The sequence below is a fragment of the Acomys russatus genome, chromosome 8 (genome assembly GCF_903995435.1).
Source record: "Acomys russatus chromosome 8, mAcoRus1.1, whole genome shotgun sequence".
NCBI lineage: Eukaryota > Metazoa > Chordata > Mammalia > Rodentia > Muridae > Acomys > Acomys russatus.
The window spans coordinates 19,931,077-19,947,584 of record NC_067144.1 but is presented as its reverse complement, the minus strand read 5'-3'; the positions used below and the strand labels follow the sequence as shown (position 1 = coordinate 19,947,584).

Genomic DNA, 16,508 nt, shown 5'->3' with positions numbered 1-16,508 from the left:
CCAGAAGGAGCTGGGCGTAGCGTCTCTGCTGGCCTAGGGCGGGGTGGCCTTGCCCATGACCTTGGCTGTAAGCCCCTCTCCAGGTCCTTGGCAGAGCTTCCAGGCCTCCATACTCCTTGCCCAGGGACAGATGGGCGCCAGCTTGTGGCTCTGCCCCAGCTGTGTGCTCAGGTAACATAGGCATCTGCTCACAGCTTTAACAAATTAAGGGAAACATCACATCCCTCAATTCATTTTTATCCCATCAAAAATCATTCATCAGAACATTTCAGCCTGCTCTTTGGAGAGCCGAGAGATGAGAGCAGGAAATCTCTGCATCCCCGCCCTGCTCCCGACCCCATGGGGGATAAAGAGGGCTATAAATGGATAAAAACATTTCCCAGCCTGAATTCCAGAGGTTCCGGGGGTGTCAGGGAGAAAGGGAAGAAAAAAAATCAGATAGAGGAGAAAGAAAAGTGCTGGGGGGCGGGGGAGTAGGGATCAGAAACAGTTTAGGACTCAGGACACTGGTTCTAGGAACATAAGGGACCACACCAAGACGGAGTGCTTCCCTTTCCATCTGAAGGCAGAGCTAGGCTCAGTGGTCCAGGAGAAGCTGCAGAAGGAAAACATCACCACCTTTTGCATGGGAGACCCAAAGTGGAGCTGGTGGGGCAGTGGGACCAAAGGCAGGTGGCAACTTCTCCGTTGCTGTTTCGGCATCTACAATGTGGGCGTGGTCACAGCATATGGCCCTAGGGCTGACAGTGAAGCCTGGACCATTTTCTATATGCATGGCTTACTGCGTATACTGGACTATCTAGTGTGTATCTATGTGTAATATAACTTATTACACAGATGCCACACAAAATCACGCATGTGGCACTCATGCCTTTTCTTGGGGTTCAGAGCACAGTTTTTGGACGCTACTCTGGGTATAAAAGGTGTTCATTTCTGGGTTTGCTTGTTTTTTAGTATTTATTACATTTTAATTTATTGTGGTTTGCACATGGATGTGAGTGGGTATGTATGCATACGTGAGCCTGTGTGTGCCATGGCATGCATGTAACTCCTGGGGATTGAACTCAGATGATCAGGTTCAGCAGCAAGCTCCTTTGTTCGCAGAGCCATCTTACTGGGCCTATTTGTTTGCCTTGCTTCTTCGTTTTTTTGGAGATGAGGCCTCATTATGCAGCTTGAGCTTATCTTGAACGCAAGGTGATCCTTCTGCCTCAGCAGTCCCTCATGCTAGCATTACAGATGTGACTCAACACACTCAGCTCAAGGTGCTGCCTGGCAAAACCTTAGGCCGGAGAAACGAAAGTATGGGCATCAGCTTCTAGATTATACGTCTGCACTATAGTTACACAAGCTGCCGCCACGGGCAGGACCTGGAAGCAGAAGATGGGAGATCTCTAGGAGGCTCCTCACTCTCCTGTGGGTATTACTTATCACAGCTGTGCATGAGTGGGGACCCGCCTCAAAATAGAAAGCAAAACAAGAATTCACTTTACTGGGAAAGAAACCCCATGCTTTGGTCTCCCTGCAACTGAATAGATGGCCTCTCAGAGAATGCCAGAAGCACCTGGAGAGACCTGCTGGTGTGAGGGATGGCCTTTGCTCTCCCTGAGTATTTTTTTTTTTTTTTTGTATCTGGCATGTCACACTGTACCACACGCAATGCTACTACACAAAAATTGCTTCATTCAGAAAAATTTTAAACGCTTTCTGCCCCAGCGTCAGTGGGAGGATGGCTGGCTGTAGAGGAGGAGATTAAGAGTCCAAGTTCACCCAGAAAAAGAACCCAGCTTGGCTGACTACAGATCGGTGCTTTGGGGGTGACTCATCTCCTTTTCACACAGCAAACAAAAAAAAGGGGGGGGGGAGAACTAAAGGGCGGGCATGGCCAGCTACAGTGTTGCCTGGAAGTCTCTTTCTCAGCTGCACAAGCTGAGCCAGAACCTCAAGCGTTCAGAGGTCCCTAAAGCAGACTCACTGGCCTGGCATTACGAGCGAACCTGAGTTCTAGTCCCAAACATGTGTCTTCTTGCTGTGTGGCGTTGAGTCAGACCGTTTTTCCACAAGGAGTCCTTGTTGAAGTAAGGTTGGGCCTATTCCTAGAGTTTCCTACCCAAGGGGCTCAAGTATTGCCTTTCAGCAAGTTCCCAGGAGCTGCGGGGACCGGGAGAAAGGGGACACAGGGATGCTGCCCCGGTAGCCCCTCCCTGCTAGTCTCATCTCTAAGCTCATTGCTTCCAAAGCTGACAGTGATTGATTCGCGATAGTTAGCTCCTCCCACCCTCACCCGGAAGCCTGGAAGATGAGGACTCCTTAGAAAGGTTTCGCTTCTGAATCCAGATCTGTACAATGGGGGCAAAGGTGGGCCGGCTACCGAAAATTGAGGCCCTTTGTAAAAGCATATATGGCCTACGCCCTCACCCTAGGTGCAGGCAGTCAGCTAGCCAGCAGGGGGCTCCTGGACACCTCTATCTAGGCCTGTCCTGGCAACAGGGCAGTGAAGGTTGCCCTTGGTTGGTTGGGACAAGGCGCCCTTGCTCTTACTACCCTAACAACGTTTGCAGATGGACTTTAGCTGAGATTTGTGTGCTCTAGGGTGATCCCCTTCCCCCACACTCCCCCAACTTCCCTACATGGTGGACAGTCCAACAGACAGGGCCTGGCGCGAAGGTCAGGGATTCCAAAGACCAAAGTGCCCACAGCACACTTAGAGCAACAGTATCCCCTCTACGGAATCCCAAGTGCCCCCATTCTCCCTGCTCCCCGCCCCTACTCTCCTGTACCCCATTACCTAGCTCCCACGATGAGCTGGTTCCTGGGGGGGTCAAGAGCAAGCTGGGAGAAATCGCGGACTTCAGGGTAGGTGAAGTTGGAGACCCAGGGCTTCAGATCTGGTGCAGAGAGAGAGAGAGAGAAAGGCAGACCCCTTCTGTTGCTGTTGGACCATGTTTCCAGCGTCACCGACGTCAAAGCAGAGAAGCTCGCTCCCGCAGTTGCGGAGGGGTATAGGGTTGAAAGTCCCAGGAGACCCAGTGTCCACCTGCCCACTTTTGTGAGCCGCTAGCCTTAGGAACTCTGTCTCTGGGGGAAGGAGTCTGCCCTGAACAAAGGAACACCTGCAATCAAGCTTGACACACACACACCCGCCCCCCCCCCCCCCCCCACCTCCCAGAGACCCTAAGCAGCCACCTCAATATACATCCTGCTTGCTATCCCTCCAGGCTCCAGGCTCCACTGGCTTTTTTTTCTCCCCAGACCTCACCCCAGTGCAAGCCTCCCCCGCCCCACCCCCTTTGCCTAGACTGGTGCCAACAGCCTCCTAACTGGCCTGCCTCCCATACCTGCCCCTCTGGCTCACTTAACAAGGCAACTGGAGTGATATTTCTAGAATGCCCGTGTAGCTACACCAGTCTCACGTTTAGATTCCTTTCCAGCAACCCCCCAACCATGTCTTAGCTCCTGAGACCTTTCAGATCTGGCCCCACTGGCCTCCCCAGCTAACTACCTGGCGTTCATTACTTGTTTATTTAACGACCAGTTGAAATGTATTTAAACTGTTCAACGCTGGCACTCTAATCTAAAGCGGTACATACTTCTGCAATCTGTTCCATAGAACCCACAAACCTCTTTAATCCGCTAGCCCCTTAATAGTAAAGTTTTGCCACCCCCACCTCTCCCAAGGCTTCCCTGGCCCCACCCAGTAGGATAGAAGAGGCCCTTTCTGCTTTCTCTGCCCGCCATCATCATCCACTATAGTTCGTGGTCAGCCTAGTGGTTTGCCCCGGCTCCAGGTAAGCTCTTGCTGCCGGAACCCCAGACCCCACCTGTACAGCAGTGTTTTAGTACGTGACTGAATAACCCTCAGCTCCTTCTCCTAGGAAGACCAGCAGGCTTTCTAATAAGATACCATGGAGATTGGAGGGTCAGAGGTTTGGGGGGGGGGTCTGTGTCTACGCCTGGCTTTGAGAAAGTTCTTCCTAGTTCCTTTTATGGGGGAACCTGGGTGAGCAAAGAACAGACCTCACAGTCTAATGGTGGGTGGAAGGTCGCTGGCTTTGCCCCAGTCCCTCTACTGGCGACTCACTTCCCCTAGGTTGATCCTTAGTACCTGAACTTCTCTTGCTTGCCCGTGCTGGGGGAGGGGAGCTGGCACTGGGTCAGGGGGTGGGGGGGAGTTAGTAAGGCGGAGGATTGTCATGCTGATGGGGGAACTCTGTGCTTTCTACCCACTGTGAGCAACTGCCACACAAGGTCCAGGTGTGTGTGTGTGTGTGTGTGTGTGTGTGTGTGTGTGAGAGAGAGAGAGAGAGAGAGAGAGAGAGAGAGAGAGAGAGAGAGAGATCCAAAGGCTATAAATCATTGCTCATGATTCCTCCACTACAGAGTAAAAGCCATCCTTCGTTTCTGCATGACAGGCAAACACTTAATCACTCCCAGGAGAAAGGGAGGTTTTGCAAGTTGGATGTTTTTTCAGAAAACTGTGATATTCGCGATAATAAATAAATAAGCGAGGAAGAAATTCTGCGGCAACAGGAAGCAGCGAACTCCTTAGGCCCCTGCTGGTGGCTAGGGGCTGGCTAAGTCTTACACACACACACACACACACACACACACACACACACACACACACACACACACACACATACACAGCCTCACCGGCATCTCTGTGCAATGTAAGGAGGAGAGGCTGACACAGAGCCACCTGGTAGAGATTAAATGGAGGGGCCACCTCCTCCAGGAAGCCCTCCATGATTAGACTGTTTCCAAATTCTCTCCAGCCTCCGTTGTGTTTTATGGTTACTCCGCAAGGGGTATGTGGGCTTCCTGAGACCACATAGCCCCTAACAGACTCAAACAGGCTGTGCTTTAACACCCCACTTCCCTATGGCCCTGGGGCATTTCAGGTGAAGGCAGCAGAATAAGGAAGAGATTAGTATGACTGGCCTGCTGCAGATACTGTCTGAGGACTTAGCTCCTAGCTCAGTCTTCATTCAGGTCCGTTCTCAGTGGGGAGAGGAGAGGAGGAAACCGAGTTTGGGATGACAGGGAGGATGTGGAGGTGGGTGGGGGCTTCTTTCATTTGGTGTCCCTCTCCCCAAGCCATGAAGGAACTCACACAGTCAAGTGGAGGGGGACATGGCTGGGCGCGGTGCCGCGATCCCGGGGAGGCCTTGGGAAGAGAGCCAGCCTCCTCTTATTAAGCAGGCAAAGAGGACCAGAAGGAAGGCTGTCTTTAAAATACCAGGCACGTCCTGAGCTCCGTGTGCAGCGGAGGCTTTGGACGGCGACTTTAAGAGAAAAATGACATTCTCCGTGACGCGCCTGTGATTTTAATTATAGTCAATTCAATTACCCACTTTGTGGATTAACCACTGCCAGTGTTAACTCCAGGCTGGCTTCTCCCCGCCATGTAGAAAGGGCGTGCTGTGGCAAACAGAATAATGCACAGGCCAAAGAGAAACCCAGGTGGGCCTCCTTAAAAGGAACCCACAGGAGGAAATTGAACCTTATAGAAACGAAATGCTGCCAGTCTGTTTCTGAGTCCGGCTGTGGATGCTTGGGGCTTATTCATGGATCTGTCAGGTGTCTGGGGAGAGAAGGCAGCTCACAGCGGCAAGGTGGGAGGCCCATGGATCGCTCCAATGTGAGCGGCACAAGGTCCAGGGGGGTCTTGGAAGTGGTTGATGCTGAGCTGGATTAGGACGACTTTCCCAGAACAGCTCCTCGCCCATGGGACCTACTGTGTGCTTTCCATGGGACCTATTGTGTGATTCCCATGCTGCAGACGAGAGGAGACCCGGGAAGCAGAGCTGAGATGGGCTCGGCTGGGCTAGTGGAACAGCCAACCTTTGAGGAATAATAGGAAATCAGCAAGTGCCCAAAGGAAATACGCGCTTGCATCTGAGGCCCCATAGCAACTATTCTGTGCTTGGAACCAAGCAGGGCCGTTAAAATATGGTGAAGCTGCCATGTATGAGTCCTTGGCCCCAGCCTCCAGGAAAACATACATGCAAGCATGTACACACACACACACACACACACACACACACACACACACACACACACGCGCGCGCGCGCGCGAGCACACATGCACACACGCATACCCAATACCCTTGCGAATGGCTGTGACAACCCAAAGCTGTCAGGATGGGGATAATGGCAGAGTTCCTCATTCTGTAAGAGAGTGGGGTGGGCAGTCAAGTGCATTCAATTCACTCCCTTTGGTGGGGAGGCCTGGTGGCACCCAGAGGAAGGAGAAGCAGGCTATCCTGATGAGACCTGATAGGCTGTGGTCATATGGTGGGGGAGGGGGAGGAGGTCCCCTTCTGTCAGAGGTCTAGGGGAGGGGGGTAATAGGGCAGAAGAGGAAGGGAGGGTGGGAACGGGAAGATACAAGCGAGGAAATAACAATTGGGATACAGTCTGAATAAATTATAATTAAAAAATTTAAATGTGTGTGTGTTGTGTGTGTGTGTATGTGTGTGTAGGGGAGGTGGGCCACGACGCAGCATCCCTCTGAGTCAGCTGGACCCCTAGAACCAGGGCAAACCCATGTTGTATTAAGAGCTGTCACAGGCAACTCCTGCATGACAACCGCTCTCGGAACCCTGCTCCTTCCGTGCCAGCACCTTTATTTGGCTCTTCCCTTCAGAGCCACCAGGAGCCATCAGAAGTCTGAGCGTGTGCGCATGGTTTGTACACTGAAGACATTGCTAATTTACTATAATCCACTTAAGCCTTCAAAGCCAGGATCCCAGCTCAAACAAGCCAGCATGGAGAAGACAGCTGCAAGTTTTCCTCCCAGAGAAGGACGCCAGCACACAGGCGGGAACCTGTACATCCGGAATATGACCCCAGCCTCCACCTCTCATCACAAGCCCCATCCTACCTCACGCCAGCCTCAGAATTAAGAACTGGTTTTCCACTCGGGTCTCCATACCACTTCCTCCACACAGCAGGACAGACCTTGCAAGGCTGAGCATCTGACGGCTCTTTAACAGCAGTGACAGTGGGAGACTGACCTTGAGGCCTGGCCCTGAGAGTCTCTTCAGCGACCAGGCCTGGCTCTTCCTGCCCACCTCCCCAATAGGCTCACTACAAGGAGGGACTAAGCCACTGTTGGTCAGAATTAAGAACCAGGACCAACCGGGCAGTGGTGGTGCACACCTTTATTCCCAGGCAGAGGCAGGCCGACCTCTGTAGGTTCGAGGCCAGCCTGGTCTACAGAGTGAGTTTCAGGACAGCCAGGGTTACAAAGAGAAACCCTGCCAGAAAACAGAACCATGACAGTGGGCCCTGATATTTTGCCTGCAAATGTGCAGTGTGATCTGCCAAGCAGGTGGTTCTCATGGTATGAAAACGTGACCAAGGACACTCTGAAGGGTTAACAGGTCATGGGAGAGCACCCAGGCCTCTCTGGGTGTATGTTTTATTTATTTATTTATTTTACTTTTTTTTGGTTATCATCCAATGGCTGTCCTAATTTTAGAAATTGTGGAGAACTTACGGACCCCCTGGAGCAGATCCAGTGATGTGCACAACCGAGATTGGGAAACCCTTTAAGAGGACACTCCCACGCTCTCCCTTGACAAGCAGGAGTTATGAGTCACCCTGGGCCCCTTCTGCTGGGAGTTTCCAGGATTCCAAAGACAGGCATCCTTGCGTTCAGCTTAGAGCAGGAAGGATGCCTTCCAGAGATCTTGTAGGCTATTCCTCAGGAGTGAGTCATCTCCATCCCACTCTCAGAGAAGCCAAGAAAAGGAGCCTGTGCTCTGAGACCCTCCAGAGCTGAGACCACCAACCAAATCTGAGTCACTCCCACCGGGGGGCATCCATAACTTCATCGTCCATCCAAAGATCCCATAGAAAGACAATAACTGCCCTGGGCCAGGCGTGGGTGAAGGGCCTCAGTGAAGTCATCTATTTTATCTGGAGAAATCAGAGCTCTGCAGCCCACCACTGCCTAGTCTTAACACAGCTACCAGACGAAGGGGCTCGGGACCTATAAGCAGGGCTCAAACAACCTGGAAGGCCCTCCTGATGTCTGACTTGTGTCTTTCAGGACAGTGGGGGTGGTTGGGGGGGAACACTCTCACCTTCAAAGGCCACAATGGGGTGCTCCCTCCGGGTGCACAGCTGCTGTTCACTGCTCAATTCACTGGAGATGTCGTGGGAGCTGGAGAGGTGGGACACCAGCAGGGTCAGGCTGGGCAGCAACAGTGAGAAAGCCAGGGGTCCTGGGACAACCATGGTGGGCCCCTCCGCGGTCCCAGCTCCTGGAGGCAGGCCAGGGGGAAGACCTATAGTGAAAAACTCAATCTCACCAAGTGCTCCTTCCATCAATGCCCACTTCTCTCTGTTTCCTCAGGGTTGTCGACGGCCCCCCAGGGTTTTTTAAAAGTAAATTTATATTGTATTTATGTTACTCTGCTCTCATAATGCAAAGTTATAGATCATATTTTGAAAGCTAATTTCCCCTGTAATGGTATTCTGGACAAAACTGACAAATTATAGAGCCTTTTCTACTGTGATTCCAAATGCTTTAAAATTAGCTTTAATGATAAAGGTGGGATCCATTTAATAAATGGAACCAGAGCAATGAGCGGTCATGTGTAGAAAGAAAAGCCCAGGCTCAAGTTCAATTTGGACCTCACATTTTATGCCAGGAAAATTTCAAATTGGATTCAGGATTTGGATGTTAAGGGTAAAGTCCTGAAAATACTAGAAGAAATTTTGAACAGAGTCTTTCAGACCTTGGGGTGAAAAGCTACAACAAAATATGGTCATCATGAAAGAAAGTGATGACAAATTTAATGTCACTGGGTGAAAGTGTAAACCCCTTGCTACTAAAAATAACATCAAAAGGCAGGTGATCAAAGTTAGTCATGATGGTGCACATCTGCAGGGGTTAAGGCAGAAGGAGTGAAGGTTTGTGGCCAGCCTGGGCTACATAGTGGCTAACCTGGGCTACATGGTGGTCGGCCTGGGCTACACAGTAAGACCTTTTCTTTTAAGGGGGTCTTGTAGACTTGAGGTGGATCCTAAGACCCACATAAAAAAAAGTTGAGCGCTTATATTCCTCTCACTGGGGAGGAGACACAGGCAGCTTCTTGGGACTCATTGGTTAGTGAACATAATCTATTTGGAAAGTACTAGGCAAATAAAACATTCTGTCTGAAAAGATAAGGTGGACAACCCCTTAGAAACAACGCCAAGGTCAACCTTTGCGCTCTACAGGCATCCATAGGTGAATGTGTGTGTTCATGCATATCCACAAACACACACAAGGCAAATGGCAAACGTAGAAAAAACTTTATGGCTTTAATAACAGGAGCTAATATTCCTAAGTATGCAAAGAACTGCTAGAAATCAAGAAAAAAAAAATGACCAACAATGTGTAATGACTCTACCACACACTTCCAGACACAGACTCTACCACTGAGCCACACTTCCAGACACAGACTCTACCACTGAGCCACACACTTCCAGACACAGACTCTATCACTGAGCCACACTTCAAGACACAGACTCTACCACTGAGCCACACTTAGAGACACAGACTCTACCACTGAGCCACACACTTCCAGACACAGACTCTACCACTTCACCCACTAAAAAAGTGGATGAAGGACATAAGTCCAAATAGGGCTTAAAATCCAAATTTCTCACACCCTCAAGGCAATGCAGGTTAACACTCAGCCTGGCCTCCAGTCAGCAGAGCCCCAAGTCAGGTAGCTCTCGTGTGATGAGGCCGTGAGGAAAAGGAGCACTGTCCTGTTTCACTGGTGTGTGTCAAATATCACAACCCCTCTAGAGGGGAACCCATATAACTCTGGCAAAAGCTTTTCCACATTTATCCTTTGCCCCACTAACCAAAAACAGAGGTCTAGGCTTGTGGTCCTCAAAGTGAGACCCATGGACCAGCATTGAGTCCCACACAGCAACAGCTCCGTGGTAAGACAAATGCCGACATTTGAAGCCAGTGTTTAAAATCCCAGATGGTAGTCTGAGTAATTTTTATAGACATTGCCTCTAGTAATCAAACGTCTGTGTCTGGAAGTGTGGCTCAGTGGTAGAGTCTGTGTCTGGAAGTATGGCTCAGTGGTAGAGTTACTGCATTAACGTGCAAGGCTCCAACCTCAGCACCATAAACAAAGAGCAAAGACAAAGACGTTTAGGCTTGTATTTTGCATGTTGCTTTTCAATTCATTTCCCTAGTAATTTACTGTTATTGAATTGTAGGTAAGCATCCAACTGCAACAGACTGTAAATTGAGAAGTCAAGTCTGCTCCTTCAGAACACAGAGAAGCGAAAAGAGACCACAGAGGCATCTGTTTGAGCACAAAGTGAACGGTGTACAAGATAACTCTCTGTGGCATTCTGAGCAGTAACAAAACAAAGACAAAAAAAAAAAAAAAAAAAAAAAAAAAAAAAAAGAAAAGAAAAAAAAATCCAAACTAGAAACAGGAGCTGTGGTGTGTCTGCCATGAAGTACTATAAAGCCGTGCAAAAGAATGGCCTTTGCTTCTGTGAAATGAAAAGTTGATTTAGGCTGACCGGGAAGGCAGTGGGTCAGAACACTTGCCCAGAGCAAAGCTGGACTCTTGAGTGAGGGATCCCAAAGCAACTCTGTCAGGACAAGTGGGAGTTGGAAGAGAGGAAGTCCTGGGACTCCTTCTGCTCCCAGCTCAGGTAGGCTGATGTCCCTCTTGTCTATTTGCAGACCCAGATGAACAAAATACCTCACAGCTGCGCCATGGCAAGGCTGGAGGGAAACAGCACATCGACAGACCCAGGAGGCCTCCGCTAGCAGGTCCGTTCCGTACCACAGGAAACATTGGCTCTCAGAGCCCCTCCCCCTCAGGCACACAGGGATGCATCTTCTCAGCTTCCAGCTGAGACCCTTCGACCTTTCCTCTGGCATGGTATTCTCCTCAGCGATGGACCAGATAGGCTGTCTATTATGTGCAGCTCCGTGCTGTCCCATCATTGGTGCCTGCTGTGCCCCTCCCCCGACACCGGTTCCCAGCCCTTCCAAAGGGCTGCAGAGACGGGGGACTGGTCATCAAGGGGCAGGGTTCACTCTCAGGGAGTGGAACCTCTTTTGCCCTCTGACACTCTTATGATACCTTTGGCTGCCACCTCCACATCTACTCTCTCCTCCTCCTCCCTACCACATCTCCTTGTATATAGCAGGCACCTCAGGGACTCCATCCAGGGTCTCTGTGGGGGTCTGGCCAAGATGCCAGGAAGGCCCTGGGTGTGCCTGCAGCGTCCCACCCCTCCCTCTCACCCACTTCTGCAACCCGAGTCAGATCGCCCACCCTGTTCCTCTTTCTCTGGGTTTCTGAAACTCAGCTGTATCCTTCCATTAGAACCAAGATGGCACCACCACCTTGTTACGGGTCACAGGGTGCTGCACAATGATCACCTCTGGCTCCCTAAGCCTCCTCCCACCTAACTGCAAACAGTTGATTTGCTAAGGAACCATCACCTTTCCCAGTTTGATGGTGTCATCTGTTTTCTGAGGGGGCACCGTGACTAATTGGGTCCCAGACCACAGCCCACATGTGTTTTTCACCCGGCAGCATGTTTAAGACTGTCTCAAGCAGCATGACTAGGCTGGTCCTCCTTCCTCACTGTTAGGGTTTCGATGTGAAATCTTCCATCTCCTCGTTCTTCACTCACATATTGAAACAGTCCCCAGCTGCTGACACTCTTCTGGGTGGAGGTAGGGGGGGGATTATGGGCAGGGCCTAGGTGACTGATGTAGGGGGACAGGGGTGGGGCTTAAAGGCTGAAGACCAGCCTTGCCTCTCTGTGTCTTCACTTGCCAGCACAGGGGAGCCTTCCCAAGCTTGAGTCACCCCATAACACACTGTAGCACTTGAACTGTGGGGCAGGGGGAATCTTTTCCTTGAGTTGCCTTTGTTCAGTATTTTGGCACAGTAAGGAACCTAAGTGACATCGTCACCCTTGCCAACCCTTCTCTCCTCCTTTGTGTCCTTGCTCAGGCCCAGGGCTGGCCACCACCCTCAGCTCCCTGGCCTGGCACTCTGTGTGGCCAGACCCAGTGCGGGGGAGGGAGGAACGTGGCTAGAAAACCATCCTAAGCTCTTCACTGCCTGATTCCCCTATAGCATAGTCTATAGATATGACACATCCCCATATTCTCTAGCAGAAGTTCCGTTCTCATTATGATTTTTATGTGAATTTATTCTTCAAGTCTCTCCTGAATGAATAACTGCTAGAGATCAATGTCACTCTGTCCACCTGGGCCCCAGCACAGCCTGTCTGCAATTCACAAGCAGGGCATGATGGGGTGAGGAAAGCAGATAGGGCCTGGCCTCCAGGAGAAGACAGAGACAGAGAGGGAGGTCACCCAGACACACAGCAGGAGGCTGTAAGAAAAGCCTGTGGTCCCAACCCCGGGGCTCACGGGAGCTCCTGCACAAGCCTGTAAACATGTCTTGCTTTCCCCTTCTTCCCCTGTTTTAGGGGGCTTGTAGAGCCTGAGAGGGGTGCAAAGCAGGATCTGAGGAGCAAGACAGCTAGGAAAGTGCTGGAACATGGGTTGCTGATAGCTAAGGCAGAGTGTGACAAACAAGAGCTTCAGCTTTGCAAGCTGCAGCCAACTAGGGTGCCATATATTGGCCATACCACTGAATGCCCTAGGGTCAGACCTTTGGAGCTGAGTTCCAGATACTTTCAGGTTTTTGGGAGGTGAACTACTTATCTCTGGAAATAACCCCTTGGCTAAAGGCAGAGACCCACCCCCCAGCCTTGTATGGATCACGTGATCCTCACCCCAAGCCACAGCCTCACACACCAACGCAGTCAACTGACCAGACCAGACCAATAGGAAACACTCCTATAGCAATTTGGTAACTGGGCTAAGTCAGGAACCTAGAATGTGGCCCTGAAAGTGTGGTCGCCTTCTGCCCGAACTGGGGGTGAGAACAATCTGAAGACACTCAAGTGACAGGAGACACAGAGAGTAAAGCCTCATGGTGACATCAGCAGCCCCCCTCCCCAGGATCTAGCTCCTTCCTGAGACCTGGTGACATTCCACGTTCACCAGCCACCCCTCTCTACGTCCCCATTTTAAAGATTTACCTTTCTGTATGAGCGTTTGCTTACATGTAGGTCTGTGTCCCATGTGCATGTCTGGTGTCAGAAGAGATCAAGGCCATCAGATCCCCTGGCACTGGAGTTATAGATATTTGTGATCCTCTTTATGAATGCTGGGAATTGAACTGGGATCCTCTGGGAAAGCTGTCAGTGTTCTTAACAACTGAGCCATCTCCCGTGTTCCAAGTCCGGCTTTTAAAAACATCTGTTCTTCACTTAAGCCAGTCAGCGTTTATACTGAACCAGGCACTGGTCACTGGCCACGGACATGGTCCTTTGTCTCTATTTCCAGTATAGCTGGTATAGATGGTTGTGGGCCTGGGGCCCAGTGTTTCAGACAGATGACCAAGGCGGAAGATGAGGACATCACTGATGGGTGTGTAGGGACCACTTCCTGCCATCTGGTCCATAGACAGGATGCACGATGCCCTGCTAGGCACCTGGAGCCACCTGCAGCTGTTTAGCACCTTTTGGCCTCATGCTAGGGAGGGTGGTGCTGGGAGACAGGGGAAGTCATTGGGTGGCTAAGCATTGGCTCCTCTGATGACCTCCAGGCTTCCTCACCAGGTGGGAAGATTTTTATCACTTTAGTTGTTTGTTCTAGGGACAGAACCCAAGCCTCCTGTATGCTTGGCCCCTACTCTGCCTTGACCTTGCATTTCTGTCTTCTTCTTCTTCTTCTTCTTCTTCTTCTTCTTCTTCTTCTTCTTCTTCTTCTTCTTCTTCTTCTTCTTCTTCTTGTTCTTCTTGTTCTTCTTGTTCTTCTTCTTGTTGTTCTTGTTCTTGTTCTTGTTCTTCTTCTTCTTCTTCTTCTTCTTCTTCTTCTTCTTCTTCTTCTTCTTCTTCTTCTCCTCTGTCTTTTTGGTTTTTCGAGACAGGGTTTCTCTGTGTAGCCTTGGCTATCCTAGACTCACTTTGTAGACCAGGCTGGCCTGGAACTCACAGCAATCTGCCTGCCTCCGCCTCCAGAGTGCTGGGATTAAAGGCGTATGGTACCACGCCTGGCATCTATTCGTCAAAGGGAGAAAGTGAAGTCTAGCCTCAGAACTGTTGCAAATGTTAAATCCGTTACTTCATCTGATGGACACTTGCTGCACAGTAAGTGCTGTTTAAGTGGCAAGTCTCACTAGTATTGTTATTAGAGGTTATTATTAGAGATGGGATTGTTCAAGAGCTTGCTTTCCACATCTCAATTAGCATTAGATAAACACTACTGCCACCCGAATACAGTTTGGCTTCCTGTGCTTAAAACCCAACGTTTCTTGCAGAGAAGAATTTCCACTTCTAAGATGTATCTGATTCGATGGCAAAACGATCCCAGAAAATTTCCAGCAGAGCATAGCACGAGGCCATCCAATTTTCCTGCAGGTTGCACAGCACTGTGGAAAGCCCTGTGCTTGGAAAGGTGCCAGCTCTGGGTGTGGCTCTCAAATCCATCACTGGTAAATAAGACTAAACCACCTTGCCTTCAAGAGAATGCCTCGAAACACCGAGAATGCAGGCTAGCCCAGGGCGAGCCTCTTAGGAAACACTTCCATGGAGACTGGTTAGACTCTAGAGCGGTGGTTCTCAACCTGTGGGTCACGGCTCTTTGTGTGTGTGTGTGGGGGGGGGGGTCACATATCAGATATTCATGTTACCATTCGCAACAGTAGCAAATTTACTATTATGAAGTAACAACAAAATAATTGTATGTGGTGGGGGCCACCACAACATGAGGAACTGTACTAAAGGGTCACAGCATCAGAGAGGTTCAGAACCAGCGATCTAGAGCAAATTGCTAGCTGCCACTTGTGTGCCTGGCACGCCATTGAATATGACCAAATACCTACTATGTGCCAGGCCCTGTGTAGCTGGGTCACAAGGGCACGAGAGGCTCCACACGAGGCTTGTCACACGACATGAACAGAGTGCCTATTATCTTCAAGGAGTAAGGAAATGTGTCCCCCAAAATATGGTAACTATGGCCTAACAGCTTGATAGAGAAAGGGACACAGATGCTGGTCTGCATCCTGCCTCTGGTTGCTTGCGACCTGCATAGTGTCTAGAAGGGTGCTATAGGGGTGAGGGAATGGAGGTATGGCACCATCTGACTCCTTCTATTTTGGGAAACCCTGAGCCAGGAAGAAAGCGTTTTTCCAGCTCTCAGCCAGAGCCTCTCTTTCCTCTGCTCACACCGCTGTCCCAGTTTCCCAGGGTCGGGGGGGTCTTCGCTATGGGGTCACTATGATGGTACCTGGAGGGAAGTAAGTAGAGGCCTGAGCACATGAGAGAGAAAACACACCCATGCCAGCACCTGCCTCTCCAGGATTCCGGCAATGCCTGTGTGCTCGGCACAAACCGTTGAACCATGCACTCTCACAGCAGAGGAATGGACGCTCGCGGAGAGAGTGGAGAACAGGAGATGGGCAGAGGGCCATGACCAGAGCCATCGGCAGCACAGTGAGATGGGCCTCTGCCCACAGCACAGGGGTGAAAGGGTGGGGGAGAGAAAAGGACAGAATGTGCGTTTTCACAAAGAACCCCTCAGAGTCCAGATTGGCCCTCCAGTGGGCATTTTCTGTCTTTCCCAGCTTGCCAGGGTCAACCACCCAGACTATCTTGAGGAGCATCAATCCAATCCATTGTCTCACTGGCAATGAGGAGAAACTGCACCCCCGCCCCATCCCCACCCCACGTCATCTCCTACTATTTACACAGGAGGCCGGAGCATGGTAAACTGTCAGCGCGCAGGGGCTACAAGACACCCGGTGAGGTACAAGACACGGTCGGGGAAAGTGGACCTAAGGGAGGCAGCATAAGCTGCACAGGAGGTGGAGCCCAACGGGGCCTGGAAGAACACAGGGTAGAGCTCCTCAGTCACCAGGAGCCTAGAGGACACCAGCGGGGACAGTACAGCAGAAGGAGACGAGTCTGGAAAGGAGATATCAGAGGCCATTTATGGTGGTTCTTGAGGACAAACCTAAAACTCTAGGAGTCTCACTTCTGGTCATGGGAGGATGTAGCAGCTGGGGGTTGGGGGGGGCACCAGGGGTAGAGGGGCACAGTGCAAGCATGTGGTCCTGTTGGCTCTTTGGGAGGTCAGGGGACAGATGGAGAGTGATTAGGGTAGGGGATTGTCAAAGGCATCTCTGAGAAGTGGAATCAGTAGACTCCCTCTAGAGAGCCCGGTCCCATACCTGGAGGGGTGCTGAACCTTGGGGACTCCTGTACTCTGTGGTGGCCATATCAGCTCTACTTCAGGGCTGGATGCCAGAGACAGGGGCAAAGAAGCTGGCGCTCCGGATCAGAGGCCTCGACAGCCACAGTGGCCACAGAGCTGCCCTCAAACAGCAGTAGCACTGGGTGCCTCTCAAATGTCTGCTGACGAGAAGGGTTTC

General features: G+C 50.9%; 1 protein-coding gene across 1 annotated transcript in view; it reads right to left on the bottom strand.

The window, feature by feature from the left end:
* Sema5b (semaphorin 5B) overlaps positions 1–16,508 on the bottom strand; it is a 123,924-nt gene that overhangs the window by 33,035 nt on the left and 74,381 nt on the right. The window contains exons 2-3 of the mRNA XM_051149864.1: positions 8,094–8,297; positions 2,789–2,888 (exon numbers count right to left, since the gene is read on the bottom strand). Of these exons, the coding sequence (XP_051005821.1) occupies positions 2,789–2,888; positions 8,094–8,247 (254 nt within the window). The 5' untranslated portion in view covers positions 8,248–8,297. The remainder of the gene's footprint in view (positions 1–2,788; positions 2,889–8,093; positions 8,298–16,508) is intronic.